Here is a 16,009-nt window from a genome sequence, read left to right on the forward strand (position 1 = left end):
AATTCAGGGCTGATTTACCGAATAGGCACGGGAGAGGCAGTGCTGGGGGCCAACAGTGCTTTTAGGAGTTTGTGAAAATGTTTGATTTCTTCTCAAATCAACAGGAAAATTTGAACTTTTAGATCAAAGAGAATGTAATGTACTATATATATAGGCATTCATTTTTTAAAAATAATAATGCAGTTAAAAAGTATGATTTCCTTTTAACTATAAAATTGTGTGTGTATGTGTTTAATTTTTAACCCTCGTGTGTGTGTGTGTGTGTGTGTGTGTGTGTGTTTAATTTTTAACCCTCACCCGAGGATATGTTTTCATTGATTTCGGAGAGAGAGAGAAGAGAGAGAGAGAAACAGAAACTTTGATCGGTTGCCTCCCATCCTCGCTCCTTCTGGAGATTGAAGCTGCTGTGACCCGGAATCAAACCTGCAACCTTTTGGTGTATGGGAGGATGTTCCAACCAGCTGAGCCACCCAGCTGGGATGAAAAGTATGATTCTTAATTGGGGCCAGGTAGCCAGGAGCAGGAAGGGGGGTCCCATGAAGGTGGGGGTACTTGAGGCTGTCTTCTGTGAGCTGTCAGGCCTCAGTGGGTGAAGGCAGGCTGGGGAGCACAGTGGTATGCGGCTGATCCTCCACCGTGCCCTAGCCAGGCTCCCACCCTAGGCACACTGAGCCTCTTGACTATCTTGTGGCCAAGACCCTCGGCTCAGCCTGGAGTCTCTGCAGTGATACTTCTCAGCAGCAGGATGACTGGTTCTAGGACAGCCTCGGTAGGGAAGGAAGCCAGGAAAAGGGCCACCTATCTAGGCGGGTACTGTATGGCCTCTTGGGGACCAGAGCTAATGGATTGTGGGTTGTGATGAGGTGATTTAGAAAACAAGTCTAGCCCTACCTGGTTTGGCTCAGTGGGTAGAGTGACGGCCTGCAGACTGAAAGGTCCCGGGTTCGATTCCGATCAAGGACTCATTTCCAGGTTATAGGCTCAATCCCTAATTTTGGGGGCGTGCAGGAGGTAGCCAGTCAAATGATTCTCATCATTAATATTTCTTTCTCACACTCTTTCTCTCTGAAACCAATAAAATATGTATTAAAATAACAACAAAACACAAGTCTACACCTGTAGAAAGGTGAGGCGTCATCCTGTTCTGGCTTGTGGCTCCCAGTTTTGCACATTAGGTCACTGGACTGAGTGAAGCCATGTACCAACATGACTTCTTCCTTGGGGTGCCTCTGGCTCCAGGTCCAGCATCTCCTACCTGGATGGTGGAGGTGACCAATGTTCCCAACTCCTTTTCTGTCTGTCCACACGTCCTGCTAACTGGCCAGCAGTAATTCAACAAGCGTCTGAGTGTTTGATAGCTGCCATCTTCCAGGGATGCTCAAATAGAATAAACCCCTTCCTCTGGGAGTGCCCTTTAGGTGTGGAAAGAGAGTCCAGGTGTAAACTGGTCCACTAAGTGTGTTGGCCTAGGCAGGTGTCAGGGATGGCCAACCGTTTGTACCTGTGAAGCAGGGGAGGGCTTCACAGAAGACATTGCTCTTGGGCTGAGTTGGGGCAGGGAGGCACCTGTGGCAGAGGGGGCAAAGTTACCTTTTTCATTCCATGACACTCCATATTAGAGCTTTGTGGTGGCCCCCAGTGGTATCTCTACTTGCCTTACAATTGGGGGACTCCAGCTGGCTCCCTTGACGGTGTTTGGGCAGCAAGGGCAAGTGCCACTCTGGGTCAGATGTTCTGTGTGCTGTGCCTCCTTCCCAGGCAGGGGTCTGCTGGCTGGCATGTTCGAGGGGGTTAGTCTGCATTCCTTCTATTGGAATCCTGACTTAGACTCATACTCGGGTGTGAGGAGGGCACCTGTCAGAACCTGTTTCCCAGATGGGAGGGAGGCAGGCAAGTAGGTGTCTTCCAGTTTCTGCCAGGGACAGCCCCTGAGGACGGGGACCAAGCCAATATTGGCTCCTCTAATGCAGGCCAGGGCACGAGGCTTTCCACAAACTGGGGCAATGGGCCACACAGGAGTGCTGAACTTGACCTTTGGCCAAGGTTTATTTTAAATGCATGTCTGATGTGGCTTGACTGAGGATGTGTTACATGCCAGAGGCTTTTGTAGTAAGAACATGTGTTAACTCTCAGGTGGTCCCCGTGAGCTAGATACTCTTATTAGCTCCATTTGCAGATAGGGAAATTGTAATACAGAGAGCTCATCAAGCTAAGTGGCTGAGAAGAGATTCAATCCTAGAAGTCTGGCCTGATTCCACTGTGCACCTTTCCCAGGGGCTGATGAGTGTTCTATCTTTAACCCCTGCCGTGGAGCCCTGGGCCGCTTTTCTTCTGAGGACCCAGTGGCTCACAAGGTGGGGATTCTGAAGCTTTTTCCCTCTGAATACCCTGGTTTGAGGGATAGGACCAGCCCTCCCCCTAATTCCTTCTGTGGGTAACCGTAATGACCTATGAAGATGTGTATTGTCTCCCCAAGATGTTAGAAAGGTTGGGGATCTTTCCTGAGGGGTGACGTACATAAATAAAGGGGCATTTAGGGCCACTGACTGCAGTATCGTCTCCCTGACCCTTTATCTGTACAGGGAATGCAACATCAATTGCTGATTTCTAAAACTTTTTTTCCCCCCTAAGCATCAGTTATGAAAGAAAATCATGCCATGGGTTTAGCCATAGCTCCGTCCAGGCTGACTCCACCATACTTAGCTGAGAAAATGTTTACCTTTCCTGAGAGAGCATGGTCTTGGCTGAGTTCCCTGGCCCTAGAGGTGATGTAGCAGGACTGGAACTGTGTGCCTTCAGATAAAGAAAGCTGGCTGGGAGAGGCAAGTGACTTGTATAAAGTCACGTAGCTGGAGAGCAGAGAAGCTGGGATTCAGACCCACTGGAGCTGCCTCCTAGGTCAGGGTTCTTCCCCATGGCCATTAGGGACCTGCTGGATATGCTGAACTGATAAATCCTCCTCAGTGGGCTGAGAAGTGGCCACTGCACTGGAGCAGCATACAGGTTAACGAATAGGAAACGTGGATATTTTATAAGCTGAACTGGTTGAAGCTTATAGTAGTAGCTAGAAAGTTGAGCCTGCACTTAGGCTGGCCAAGTGGCTTCTGAGTTTGGAGTTCTTTGCTCCACAGCCTACCACCTTGTAGCACTATAGAACTTGCCCTACTAGCAGACTGGGCTCTGGTTTTTATAATTTAATTCTTTTAGTTGGAAAGTAGTGTGACACTTTTCCAACTTCATTAGCTAATTAATTGTTTTGTTGTTGCTTTTAAAGTAAACATTTGGTAGAAAATGTTTATATAAACTAGGAGTTCTCAGTTGGTGGTTGGCATGTGGGGGCAGCCGATTGGTAATTCTCGAATTATTGATGTTTCTGTCTCTTTCTCCCTTTCCCTTTTTCTCTGAAATCAATAAAAAATACATTAAGAAATATATTCCTTAAAAAAAAAGTCAAACTTACGGAAAAGTTGCAAGAATACAATTAGTGCAAGAACACTTGCATATCCTGTATTAGATGTACCTATTGTTAGCATTTTATTTTATTTGCTGTATCTCCCCTGGGTGTTTATACTCATGTATAGAAATGTATGCATGCACAATTTTTTTTTTTCTGAACCATTTGACAGTAAGTTGCGTATGGCATGGCACTTTCCCCTGAACACTTTGATCACTTCAGAGAGCAGGAGGAGGTGCCTGGTAGTTAGCTTCCTTGAAAGATGAAAGGTGATGCTCCCCATTCCATTGCTTGCATTCACCCTGTAACCCTCACTGCCACCTGCGGTGTGCCAGGCACTGTGTCATCACAGATGGTGTTGCAGGCACAGGATGTGCTGTGGTAAAAGCTCCGGTTTGCCCAGGTGGCAGCTAGGCAAGGTTAATATTTCAGTTAGTGGTTCTAGTCTTAGGAATGAAGAATGTGCTTTTGTTGCACACTTTGGCCAATGGTCTGTACATTCTTGCTCTTGTTAGGCTGTTTTTTCCCCTGTTCCTCTTCCTGGCCAGATTGCTCTCGCCTGCAACCCTCTGGTCCTGCTTCCCAGACCTAGCTCCATGGCACTGCTTTCCCCCTGCCCTCCTCTGGCAGTTCCGCAGCACTTAATGCATGCATACATCATGGGAGGTGGCCTGGTTTGTGGGCCCTCCCTGTACTGTACCCATGATATCTCACCTCTGTTCCTCTTCCTCTTCCATTTCCCTTGGCATAGGGAAATGCATAGTAGATTCTTGGCCCTGAGTGGAATGTGTCAGTGACAACATTTAGAACCTAGTAGATAGCAACAGACTGATTAAATGTCTTTTCCTTGGTGTGCTGATAGATTGTTCCCTTGTCACATGTGCTTTTGTGTTTGGGTTGCTGAAGAGTTGGTGATCAGTCCCTTCTCCTTCCTGTATGCTAAGCAGGTCAGTAATCCCAAGAGCCTAGTTTTGGGCCAACATTTTGCCAGAGGGAAGGGTGGGATCACATTGTGGTTTTTATGTAACATCAATATACTTGTTTCTGTGTGATTTACCTATTGACTTGGGATGTTTAGTAAAAGACAGTCCTACCACTAAAGATGGGCCACAGTCTGGCCAAGTAAGTCCAGGGGAGGGTGAATGGTATGTGGGCAGTGGGCAGAGTGCAGCTGGCTGGGGATCTGGGGCTTATGGGCAATAACCTGGGAGGAAGGAAAGCCCAGGCCTGGCATTACTTTATTATTATTTTTAATCCGTACCCAAATATATGTTTATTGATTTTATTTTACTTTTATTTTTTTATTTCAGAGAGGAAAGGAGAGAGATAGAAATATCAATGATGATAAAATAAAAATAAAAGTAAAAAAAAAGAAAAGAAAAAAAAAGAAATATCAATGATGAGAGAGAATCATTGACCAGCTGCCTTCTACATGCCCCCTACTGGAGATTGAGCCTGTAACCCAGCATGTGCCCTTGACCTCAATTGAACCCAGGATCCTTCAGTCTGCAGACCATAGCTCTATTCACTGAGCCAAGCCAGCTAGAGCTATTTATTGATTTTAGAGAGGAAGGGAGGTAGGGAGAGAGAGAGAGAGAGAGAGAAGCATCGATGTGAGAGAGAGACATCATGTATATGCCATGACCAGGGCAGGGAGCAAACCTGCAACCCAGGTACATGGCCTTGACTGGGAATCAAACACACAACCCTTTGATGTGCGCGCCAACGCCCTAACCCTTGAGCAACAGTGGCAAGGGCATAAGGTCCAAGTTTTCACACCACAACACTGGACTCCCCATGATCTAACTATAGCTGCTCCTCTACAGATAGCTCATTTAAAGGAATACCAGAGCCTGGCTGGTGTGGCTCAGTGGTTGAGCATCCACCTGTAAATCAGAAGGTCATAGTTCAATTCCCAGTCACAGCATATGCCTGGGATGCAGGCTCTATCCTCAGTGTGAAATGTGCAGGAGGCAGCTGATTGATGATTCAACAACAACAAAAAGGAACTTGGACCCTACAGCCCCACTGCTTGGTGTCAGATCTTGCTCTGCTACCCACTTTGTGACTTCTCTGTGCCTCAGTTTCCTTATCTGTGCCATGGACATAACAGAACTTCATAAAGATGTTGTGAGAATTAAATGGGTTAAGTGTAAAGTTCTAAGAAATGTCTGATACAAAGCAAATGCTTCATAAAGGCCAACAGCAAACGTTATCCATGAATAGGCATCGGGGAGTGTAAGTAAGGACCTCACCTTAAACTGTAAGCAGGAGTCCTCACACACACACAAGGGAATATTATCTGGAGAGGGTCTGGTTCATGTCCTCCCTCCTTCCCCCTCCACCAGGCAGCAGAGCACAGTGGCTTTCCTCAGTGGCTGATACATACAGCTGAATGAGGAGCCATTTTGGTGGTCGGGGGGTGGGGGTATAGTTTTTGAAAGCCCACCAAACAGCCCAGCACTTTGGACAGGGCTAGGATTGTTCACATTGACATGTTTTGCTCTTTGTCACGTTCATGCTGTGTCTCCTGAGTCTGGTCTGGCACAGAGTGGGCACTCAGAAACCAGTTATTGAATAAATGCACAAATGGCTATTTATATTTTGACATAAAGAGCAACAGCTCCCTTAGCCAGCAGGCTTTGCAGCTGTCCCTAGGTGGGGGTTGGGGTGAGGACAAGGACCTTGTGGCCGCCTGCCTATGGAAGACTTGTAGGGGTTGTTGCAGAGCCAGCTGGCCTTGCCTCACACTGGGGGGAGCTTGCTTCTGCAGATACTGGCTGAACTGCGAGGTGAGGGCTTCTCACCTGAAGCTCACCAGCCGCCCAGACTGGGGTTCAGAGGGGCTGAGGGCTCTGCAGTTCGCAGCCTCAGGGCCTGGATGCCTCTCTGATGGACTTGCCTGACAGGCTTTAGAACTGGACTGCCCCTGCTGGAGGAAGTGACCTGCCCTTCCGTAGGCCATCGCACAGTACAAGCCTTTCTTGAGAGGTGGTGGTGCAGGGACTGCACACCCACCTCTGGGCCTTCTTCCTCTCCTCTCTGCCTGGTGGCAGCCGCTTCAGTGAACCTGGACTGCATCCGTGAACCTAGACTCGTAGTTATCTTTAGTCAGTGTCTCTGATCCCTTCCAGTCCCTCTCTGTAGGCTGACTTCTGGATCCCTGGTAGCCAACCATCAGTTTGCTCAGCTTCTTGTCTGTCTGGTCTCTGCTGTAGACTGCTCCATGTTGGACAGGACAGAATGAGAGCAGAGCCCTGTGGGGTATGATGGGCCAACATGGCCTCCAGTCCACCCTCACTCCCACTTGTCTCAGAAGCCTTGTTCCCTGGGGGGCTTTCCTTTGGAGTTCATTTCTGTGAAGGAAATAGCTTGGTGCTGCCCAGGGTGTTGAACAAGGGTTAGGAACCACCCCAGAGGGCTGGCATCCCAGAGGACCAGTTGAGACGTGATCTTCCAGGACCCCTAGATTGACTTCAGGCCTCCTGTTGCAGTCCTTTTGAGCCCCCGAACAGAGGATTAGAAGTACCTGAAAGAAAGGGGGCTTGCTTGTGGCCCAGGCGGGCTGTTTAGCTCAGTGGTTTGTTGGCCAGCGGTGGGAGGGGAGAATCTTCAGATTCCCCTCTCCCCTGTCCCCTGTCGGTGTGGAGGATGCAGACCGCGTGGCAACCCACAGTGAAAGCCCAGGACAGTTGGGAAAACATTCATACACAGTATTTTACATAAATGGAATTAGTGCTTTTTACACAGTTTTTTGCACAGTTTTTTGACATTGTCATTTTACAGTGTTTGGGGATCTTTGTAAGTTGCCTCATTCTTTTTATTTTTTTCGGGGGGAGACTGTAAAAACTTTATTCATAGTATTTTCTCTATCTTCTATTTAATAAGACTGAAAACTTTCCTCTGTCATCTTTTGTTTTGTCTCTGGAGTGTGGTTCGGAGAGAGACCTCTTATGAAAATTGTTCATCCTTCTGGCAAGGTGGCGCGGAAAGGTTGCTGAGCCAGAGAATCCCAAGAACCTGAGAGGATGGGGGTATTGGGGAAGTCTGGAGGTGGTGCTCCATCTCATGAAAGGGCAAGTGGCATTTATAATAGAACCCTTAGAGAAGGTGGGGAGTTTGTAATATCATCACAGTTTTTTCTAGAATGATCTGTGAATTGTTTCAAATGCCTGGTAATGCTTTCCCGCACCTAGCTCTGCCCTCCCAAGTCCATTCTCTGTCCTGCTGCGGTGTTCTGGCAAAGCGCTCCTCCACTGCCAGCGGCATCCCTCCCGGAGCTGTAGCCCGTCCTGAAGCCATCTGGTCCTGCCGTACCTTCTGGTTTTAAATCCTGCCGGGCGCCAGCCGAGCAAAGTGCTCCTTTCCTGCTCAGTGGCACTTACCCAGGCTGAGCCCTTGGCCTGCTTATGTTTGCTGGTGGTTCAGGTGCTGCCCATCCTACTTGAATTCAAGCCCCTTATTCTCACCTTCTTACCTCAGGACACAGGTAACTCTCCCTGAGAAGGCCTGTTTAGCAGGGATGGCCCTCTGTGGAGTGTTTTTATAGCTCTGTGTTATCACCAGTGATCTCTGTTCCTCTAGAACAGTGTTTTTCAACCTTTTTTGGGCAAAGGCACACTTGTTTCATGAAAAAAATCACGAGGCACACCACCATTAGAAAATGTTAAAAAATTTAACTCTGTGCCTATATTGACTATATATAAAGTAATTCTCTTGAATAGGAATCAAATAAACACAAAGAAAGTATTTTATAATTACTTTATTATGAAATATTAAGTAAACAAAATAGTGAAAAATTATAAAATTCTTGTCTTGTCTGCACCTACGGCACACCAGGCAACATGTGCCGCGGAACAGCGGTTGAAAAACGCTGCTCTAGAAGGTGTCCAGAGAAGAGACATCTGGCCCACGTTCTATGCTGCTGTTCCCATGAGAGCTGTTCTCCTAGAACTGTCATGTCACTTGTACAGCGGGCCCAGCCCGCCCTTATTTTCAGAGCTTCTCCCTCTGTTCAGAGTGTTGTGCTGGTCCGAAGGTTGTGGGTTATTGTTAAGCTGATATCTCTGTCCCAGCACTGCCTGTGTAGTGGGCGGAAGGAGAGCCCATGGGAACATCCTGCCTGCTGGGAAGCAGCTGTTAGCGCTTTCCAAGGAAGAATGTTGCAGCAGTCTGATGGCGGCTGTACTGCCCACTGGGAAGCTGGATCCTTCTGGTCCTGGGCGGGCGCTCCAGCATGGTGCAGGGGCTGCCTTATGGTGGAGGCCATGGAGTGGGTTGTGGGCAGTGGGAAGAGATGGGGTAGAATTCTCTCCTGCAGTTGTTGGCAGGGAATTTTTTTATTTCCTGAGCAACATGCCTGGATGCTTCTGCTATACCAAGTCTTTCTCTATTTCTTTGTGGGCAAATGTTGTGAAATCAGTTCCAAACAATTTAGGCAGCATATTAAGTTTCATGCAGTAATTTGAGACAGCTCAGTTTACATAATTCATAATGAGGCCAAGGCTTGCTGACAAAGAATAAATGGAATGTAGACAAATATTTTGTTGCAGAGACTTGTACATTTCTACAGGCATGAGTCCCTTAAACTCGCACAATGCAGAGTTTACAGCAGTTCTTTCATTGTGGCCAGGGTTCTAGGGGAAGGGACTCAGGAGGTCAAAACTATTCTCATAAGAATACCAAGGTCTCTGTCTTCCTCTCTTGTTCTCTCACAGATGCACTGTGGGCCGAGACCAGTTTGGCTCAATGGATAGAGCGTCGGCTTGGGGACTGAAGGGTCCCGGGTTCTATTCCGGTCAAGGGCATGTACCTTGGTTGCGGGCACATCCCCAGTAGGGGGTATGCAAGAGGCAGCTGATCGATGACTCTCTCTCATCGATGTTTCTAACTCTCTACCTCTCTCCCTTCCTCTCTGTACAAAATCAATAAAAATATATTTTTTTAAAAATGCACTGTGGCATTTCCAAAGGCTACTTGACATGTATTGCCGGCTAATAGGATGTGTGCTTAGGATTTCTTCTCTCCTTTTTTTTAAAAGTAGGATTTTTTAAAAATTGTGGTAAAATACACATAACAAAACTTACCGCTCTAACCATTGTTTAGTGGCAGTAAGTACAGTGACAGTGTTGTACAACTATCATCCAGTGTTTATTCCAGAACTTCTTCCTTTTCCCAAACTGAAACTGTACCTTAAACTGTACCTCTCCCCCAGATGTTCTACTTTCTATTTCTGTGAATTTGACTACTCCAGGGAACTCCTATAAGTGGAAGCATTTGTCCTCTGTCTAGCTTAATTCCCTACCATAATGTCCTTAGGTTCATCCATTTTGTGGCATGTGTCAATTTTCTCCCTTTAAAAATATATATTTTTATTGATTTTAGAGAGGAAGGGAAAGTGGGGGAGAGAGATAGAGATAAGAGAGAATCACTGAATGGCTGCCTCCTGCACACCCCACACTAGGGATTGAGCCCACAACCCGGGCATGTGACTTGACAGAGAATCGAACTGGCAACTTTTCGGTGCATTGGGCGACACCTAACAAAGCCACACCAACCAGGGCAAAAAGTTCTCAATTTTAATGAAGTCCAATTTATCAACTTCTTCTTTTAGAGATTGAACTTCTGGTATATGTATCTAAGAAATCTTTGCCAAGGTCACAAAGATTTTCTCCTTTGTTTTCTAGATATTTTATAGTTTTAGGTTTTCCTCTCTAAAAATCAATTTAAAAATTTGATATCCAGTTGTCCCAGTACCATTTGTTGAAAGGATGATTCTTTCTCCAGGAAATTGCCTTTGCACCTTTCTCATAAATCAGTTGCTCACATATGTGTGGGCCTATTTTTGGACACGCTGTTCTGGTTCTGTTGGTCTTTAATGTATGTCTTGATGCTTATGCCACGCTGTTTTTGTTGTTGTTTTGTTTTTTAATGCCTCGTTGTCTTGATTATTGTAACTTAGTAAGTGCGTATATCCGGTGGTGTGAATCCTCAGTTTTGTTCTTTTTTTTTTTTCTTTCTTTTTTCTTTCTTTATTTTTTTTAAATATATTTTATTGATTTTTTACAGAGAGGAAGGGAGAGGGATAGAGAGCTAGAAACGTCAATGAGAGAGAAACATCTACCAGCTGCCTCTTGCACACCCCCTACCGGGGTTGTGCCCACAACCAAGGTACATGCCCCTGACCGAAATCGAACCTGGGACCTTTCAGTCCGCAGACTGACGCTCTACCACTGAGCCAAACCCATTTCGGCTGTTCTTACTTTTCAAAGTTGTTTTGAGTATTCTAAGTCTTTTGCATTTCTGTATGAGTTTTAGAATCACTTTGTCAATTTCTACAAAAAGGCCTGCTAGAATATTGATTTGGATTTCATTGACTCTGTAATGAATTTGGGTAGAATTGTTATCTTAACAGTATTGAGCTTACTGATCTATATCACTTCATATATCCCCATAGGTTTAGATCTTTAAAATTTTTCTCTTAGCAATAGTCTGCAATTTTCAGTGTATAGAACTTGTACATCTGTCATTATATTTATCCTTAAGTGTTTCTTGGTCTTGATGCTATTGTTATGGTAATTTTAAATATTTAAATTTCTGAAAGAGTTTGTATGGAATTGGTGTTATTTCTACCTTAAATATTTAGTAGAACTTGCCAGTGAAGCCATCTAGGCCTGGAGTTTTCTTTGTGTGAATTTTTTAAACTAAAAATTCAGTTTCTTTTATAGCTATAAGGTTACTCAGGTTATTGATTCTTTTTTGAGTGAGCTCTAGTATTTGTGACTTTCAAGGAATTTTTTAAATATTTTTATTTGATCCATATTTTTTCTTTGATCCATAGGCTCTTTCGAAGTGTGTGAATTATTGCCATATAGTTGAGGGGATTTTCCAGGTATCTTTCTGCTGTTGATTTTTTTAAGAATGTATTTTTTATTGATTTTAGAAAGAAGAAGGGAGAAGGAATAGAGAGAAACACCAGTGAGAAGCATCACCTCCTACATGTCTTTTACTAGGGATCAAACATGCAACTTGGGCATGTGTCCTGACCAGGCATCAAACCATGACTTCCTGGTTCATGGGCCAATGCTCAACCACGGAACCATACCAGCCTGGCTGTTGTTGATTTTTAATTTTTTTTATTAAATTGTGGTCAAGCCGGGACCGGTTTGGCTCAATGGATAGAGCGTCGGCTTGGGGACTGAAGGGTCCCGGGTTCGATTCCGGTCAAGGGCATGTACCTTGGTTGCGGGCATATCCCCGGTGGGGGGTGTGCAAGAGGCAGCTGATCGATGACTCTCTCTCATCGATGTTTCTAGCTCTCTGTCTCTCTCCCTTCCTCTCTGTGTAAAATCAATAAATATTTTTTTTTTTTAAATTGTGGTCAAACAATATACTCCATATGATTTCAGCCATTATAAACTTGAGATTTGTTTTATGGCCATAACATTCTCTATTATGGTCAATGTTATCTATGCATATGAAAATAGTTATGTCTTCCGCAGTTTTGGGGTGGAGAGTTCTATAATTGTTAGTTCAGATCAGTTGATTGATAGTGTTCAGATTGTCTGGAGGAGAGTGAAATCTCTGACTGTAATTGTGAATTTGTCTATTAGCAGTTATAGCAATTTTTCATCTGTATTTTAAAGCTCTACAATAGATTCATAAACATTTAGGATTATTATGTTCTTCATCATTATTAAATGACCTTTATTCCTGGTAATATTAAGTGCTTTGGAGTCTACTTTGTGTAGCATTAATATAGCCACTCCAGCTTTCTTTTGATCAGAGTTAGCATGTTTCTATTCTTCTATTTTCACCAATTTGTATCCTTATATAAAGAGGTTTTTTAGGCAATACATAATAGAGTCTTGTGGGTTGTTTGTTTTTTTACCTATCTGCCAAATTCTGTGTTTTTTTTTCAGGTGTTTATTTTATTTTTTCAGGTGTTTAGATCACCCCATATATTTACTGATCAGGCAAAATTGATTAGTTGTTTTATTTTTTGTATCATCCACTGTTAATTTCTTTTTCCCTTTCTGCCTTCTTTTCAATTGACTATTTTTATTTCATTTTGTTGTCTTCATTGGCTTACTTGCTATAACTCTTATGTTAGTTTAGTGATATTTTTCTTTAACTTATGATAGTTTACCTTCACATGACAGACCACTTTACTGTGGTATATAAAAGCGTTAAAACAGTATGTTTCCCTTCTTCTTTCCAGCTTTTGTGCTATTGTCACAGTTTTACTGTTACATGTTATAAACCCTACAATGTAGTGTACATGTTTTTGCTTTAAATGATTCTAGATTGACAGCTGTTTCTTTTTTTCGGAATTTAAAAATGTTTCTCCACTGTCTTCCAGCTTGTATTGTTTATAAATGAGAAATCTGTTTTTCTGTGTGTGATGTCTTTTTTCCTCTGGCTGCTTTTAAGATTTTCTCTATTGCTGGTTTTAAGCACTTTGATTATGATTACTTTGGAGTAATTTTCTTTATATGTCTTGTGTTTGGGTTCATTGAGCTTGTGGAACTGCAGGTTTATAATTTCCATCAAAGGGTAAGTTGTTCTGCCATTGTTTCTTAAGATATTTTGTCTGATTCCTCATTCCAAGTACAGGTATGTTAGTGTGCAGTTGTCCCACAGCTCACAGTTCCAAAAAAATTTTATTTAAAAAAAGAACAATGGTGGGAAGGGCAGGAGTTGGCCCATGAGCTGTAATATTTGCCGACCCTGCCTCAGTTCAAGACCTTACTTGGCTGAGCTATTTAATATTTTTGTCTGGCCTTCTATTTTAATTGCTTCTAGAAATCATTGCTAGTGATATCTGCTTAAAATATGGATCTTACCATATTACTTGTTGGTCCCCTACAACATACCAAATAAAGGTCACAACTATCTTACCCTGAAAGCTACCACAGTCTGATTCTCCTTACATTTCCAATCTTATCTCCAGTGATTCTGCATTTGTCAGCTCACACAGTCTAATGGCATGTTTTCCTGCCTTGTGATATTTTCTTAAGCCCTGCTTTTTCTGGATCATTCGTCCCTTCCTATTATGTTATGTATCTCTGAAACCATTTATCTATTTTGGGAACCCTATTTACATCCCACCTTCTTTAATAAGCATTCCTGAGCCCCCCAGATGGAGGCAGTTTCTCCTTCATGTTGTTTCAGCATATTGTTAGAGAGCTTCTGTGGTGGTGACCTCCATTTATGCTTTGTCAGAAACTCAAGTGTGTCTGTTTATCCATATACTAGTGGTCCAGTGCACTAAATTTGTGCACTTGGTGGTGGGGAGGGAGGTGTCCCTCAGCCCTGCCTGCAACCTCTTGCAGTCCAAGAGCCCTCAGGGGATGTCCAACTGCAGGAAGCGGACCTGAGCCGTCAATCAGACAGCCTTAGTGCTGCTGTGGAGGCAGGAGAGACTCCAGCTACCGCTGCTGTGCTCCCCAGCCATGAGCCCAGTTTCTGGCTGAGTGGCACTCCCCCTGTGAGAGCATACTGACCACCTGGGGGAAGCTCCTGCATTGAGCATCATAGCAACTGGTCATTCCACTGACAGGCCGAAACTGGCTCCCGACATCCTCCAAGGGGTCATGGATTGCGAGAGGGTGCAGGCCAGGCTGAGGGATCCCACCGGTACACAGTTGGGGCCAGGGAAGGACATGGGAGATTGGCCAGCTGGGGAGGGACCACGAGAGGGCTCCAGGGTGTCCAGCCTGTCTCACTCAGTCCTGATCGGCTGGACCCCAGCAGCAAGCTAACCTACTGGTCAGAGCTTCTGTCCCCTGGTAGTCAGTGCACATCATAGCAGCTGGTCAGCTGTCTTCTGGTGGTCAGTGCATGTCATAGCAAGTGGTTGAGTGGCCTTAGCATATCATTAGCATATTACACTTTGATTGGTTGAACGGCCAACCAGACGACTGGACACTGAGCATATTAGGCTTTTATTATATAGGGTGTTTATTGAGTGTATGTGTGTTTTTTTTTCAGGAGGTAAGAGGTGTACCGTCTTGTTTCTGTCCCCTCTGCAGTGCACTGCACAGCCTGACACATAACAGAAATGCCACAGTGTATATCTGAATGGTTGCACATAAAGGTCAACATTCAGGGGGAGGAGGGGTGGTAGGCTGCTCTGGATATTTGTGGCATTTGGGGCACAGCTCTTGGCTCTTCTTTGGGGTGTGCATGCAAGCCTCCAAGGAGGTGGGCTATAGGCGGGCTGCTTGGCCTATGCACATGGGGACCGGGTGGTGGCAGGGCCACTCCAGGTCTCCACTGCTACTGCCACTTCCTCAATGGCCTCTTGCCCTTTGGTTTCACAGAGCTGCGGTGCAACCCTGGGCAGTTTGCCTGTCGCAGTGGCACCATCCAGTGCATCCCTCTCCCCTGGCAGTGTGACGGCTGGGTGACTTGTGAGGATGAGAGCGACGAAGCCAACTGTCCAGGTGAGTGTTGGGCAGGCAGATGCACATGGCCCATGCTTCCCATCAGAGGAGATGGTGTCGACTGGTACCCAATGCTGCATCCATGTGCTGGAAGGTTATTTTGAGCTCCTCCTGTTTTCTCCCTCCCCCCGTCCCCTCTCTCTAAATAGATGCCTAACACAGGTAGAGTAGATCTCAGACGTTTTAAGAGGCAGGGTGAGCATTGTGAGGTAAGAGAGGTATCTGTGATGCCACATTTTGGGAGGTGCTGCTGAGCTTGAGACCAGCACCTGAGTATGGTGGCTTCTTCCCCTCCCGCTTGCCTGGGTTTGGAAGTAGGTGTCTGTGAGACTTGGCTAGAATCCTGACAAGGGTCACTTAGACTGGCCTTGGCTCTGCCTATCTGTCCTGCTCACTCAGTCACTAGCAATCTTTCTCCTGATGATGTGTGTGCTCACAAACACAGAATGCCACAAAGTCTAAATTGTTGGTTCTCCACCTGGTTTTTGTTCCAGGACTCTCAAAGATATAACACCCCATGAGTAATGGTGTTCACCACACCCCGGGTTCTCAGCTGAGTTAGGATGGACAGTGTAGTATCTTGCGTATACTTCTGCATGAGTATGTGAGAGAGACACACACACACATGGTAATATGTTTAAGATCTGGGTGGTTCTTATAAAAGCCCAAAGGAATCTCAGACCTAAACTCTCGGCCTCACACTCAAATTTCTTCACAACCTGGCTTGTTTTTGTGCCAATCGTTATTTTCTTTCCTATGACTCAGCTAGGCTACTCCCTATTTCCACCCCGTTAAGAATTTTTTAGCCTGGCCAGTGTGACTCACTGGTTGACTATCAACCTATGAACCAGAAGGTCACGTTCAATTTCCAGTCAGATAATATGCCCAGGTTGCAGGCTCCATCCTCAGTATAGGATATGCAGGAGGCAGTCGGTCAACGTTTCTCTCTCGTCATAGATGTTTCTATCTCTCCCTCTCCCTTCTCTGAAATCAATTTTTTAAAAAAAAAAAAAAAAAAAAAAAAAAAAAAAGCATTTTCTAGCCACATGCTTCATTTATGCCTTTCTTTTTCCCTGGGATCCTCTTGGTTTGTTGCAGTGTGGACAGA

At 45.0% G+C, this 16,009-nt stretch overlaps 1 protein-coding gene across 6 annotated transcripts in view; it reads left to right on the plus strand.

Moving 5' to 3' along the window:
* The window catches only part of DGCR2 (DiGeorge syndrome critical region gene 2), a 41,087-nt gene that overhangs the window by 1,514 nt on the left and 23,564 nt on the right, over nucleotides 1–16,009 (plus strand). For 4 of the 6 annotated variants that reach the window (XM_036449546.2, XM_036449541.2, XM_036449542.2 and 1 more), the window contains exon 2: nucleotides 14,779–14,901. The exons of the other annotated variants lie outside the window; for them this stretch is intronic. In XM_036449546.2, the coding sequence (XP_036305439.1) occupies nucleotides 14,779–14,901 (123 nt within the window). The remainder of the gene's footprint in view (nucleotides 1–14,778; nucleotides 14,902–16,009) is intronic. 6 annotated transcript variants of the gene reach the window in all.

Source organism: Pipistrellus kuhlii, unplaced genomic scaffold (assembly GCF_014108245.1).
Source record: "Pipistrellus kuhlii isolate mPipKuh1 unplaced genomic scaffold, mPipKuh1.p scaffold_m20_p_20, whole genome shotgun sequence".
Taxonomy (NCBI): domain Eukaryota; kingdom Metazoa; phylum Chordata; class Mammalia; order Chiroptera; family Vespertilionidae; genus Pipistrellus; species Pipistrellus kuhlii.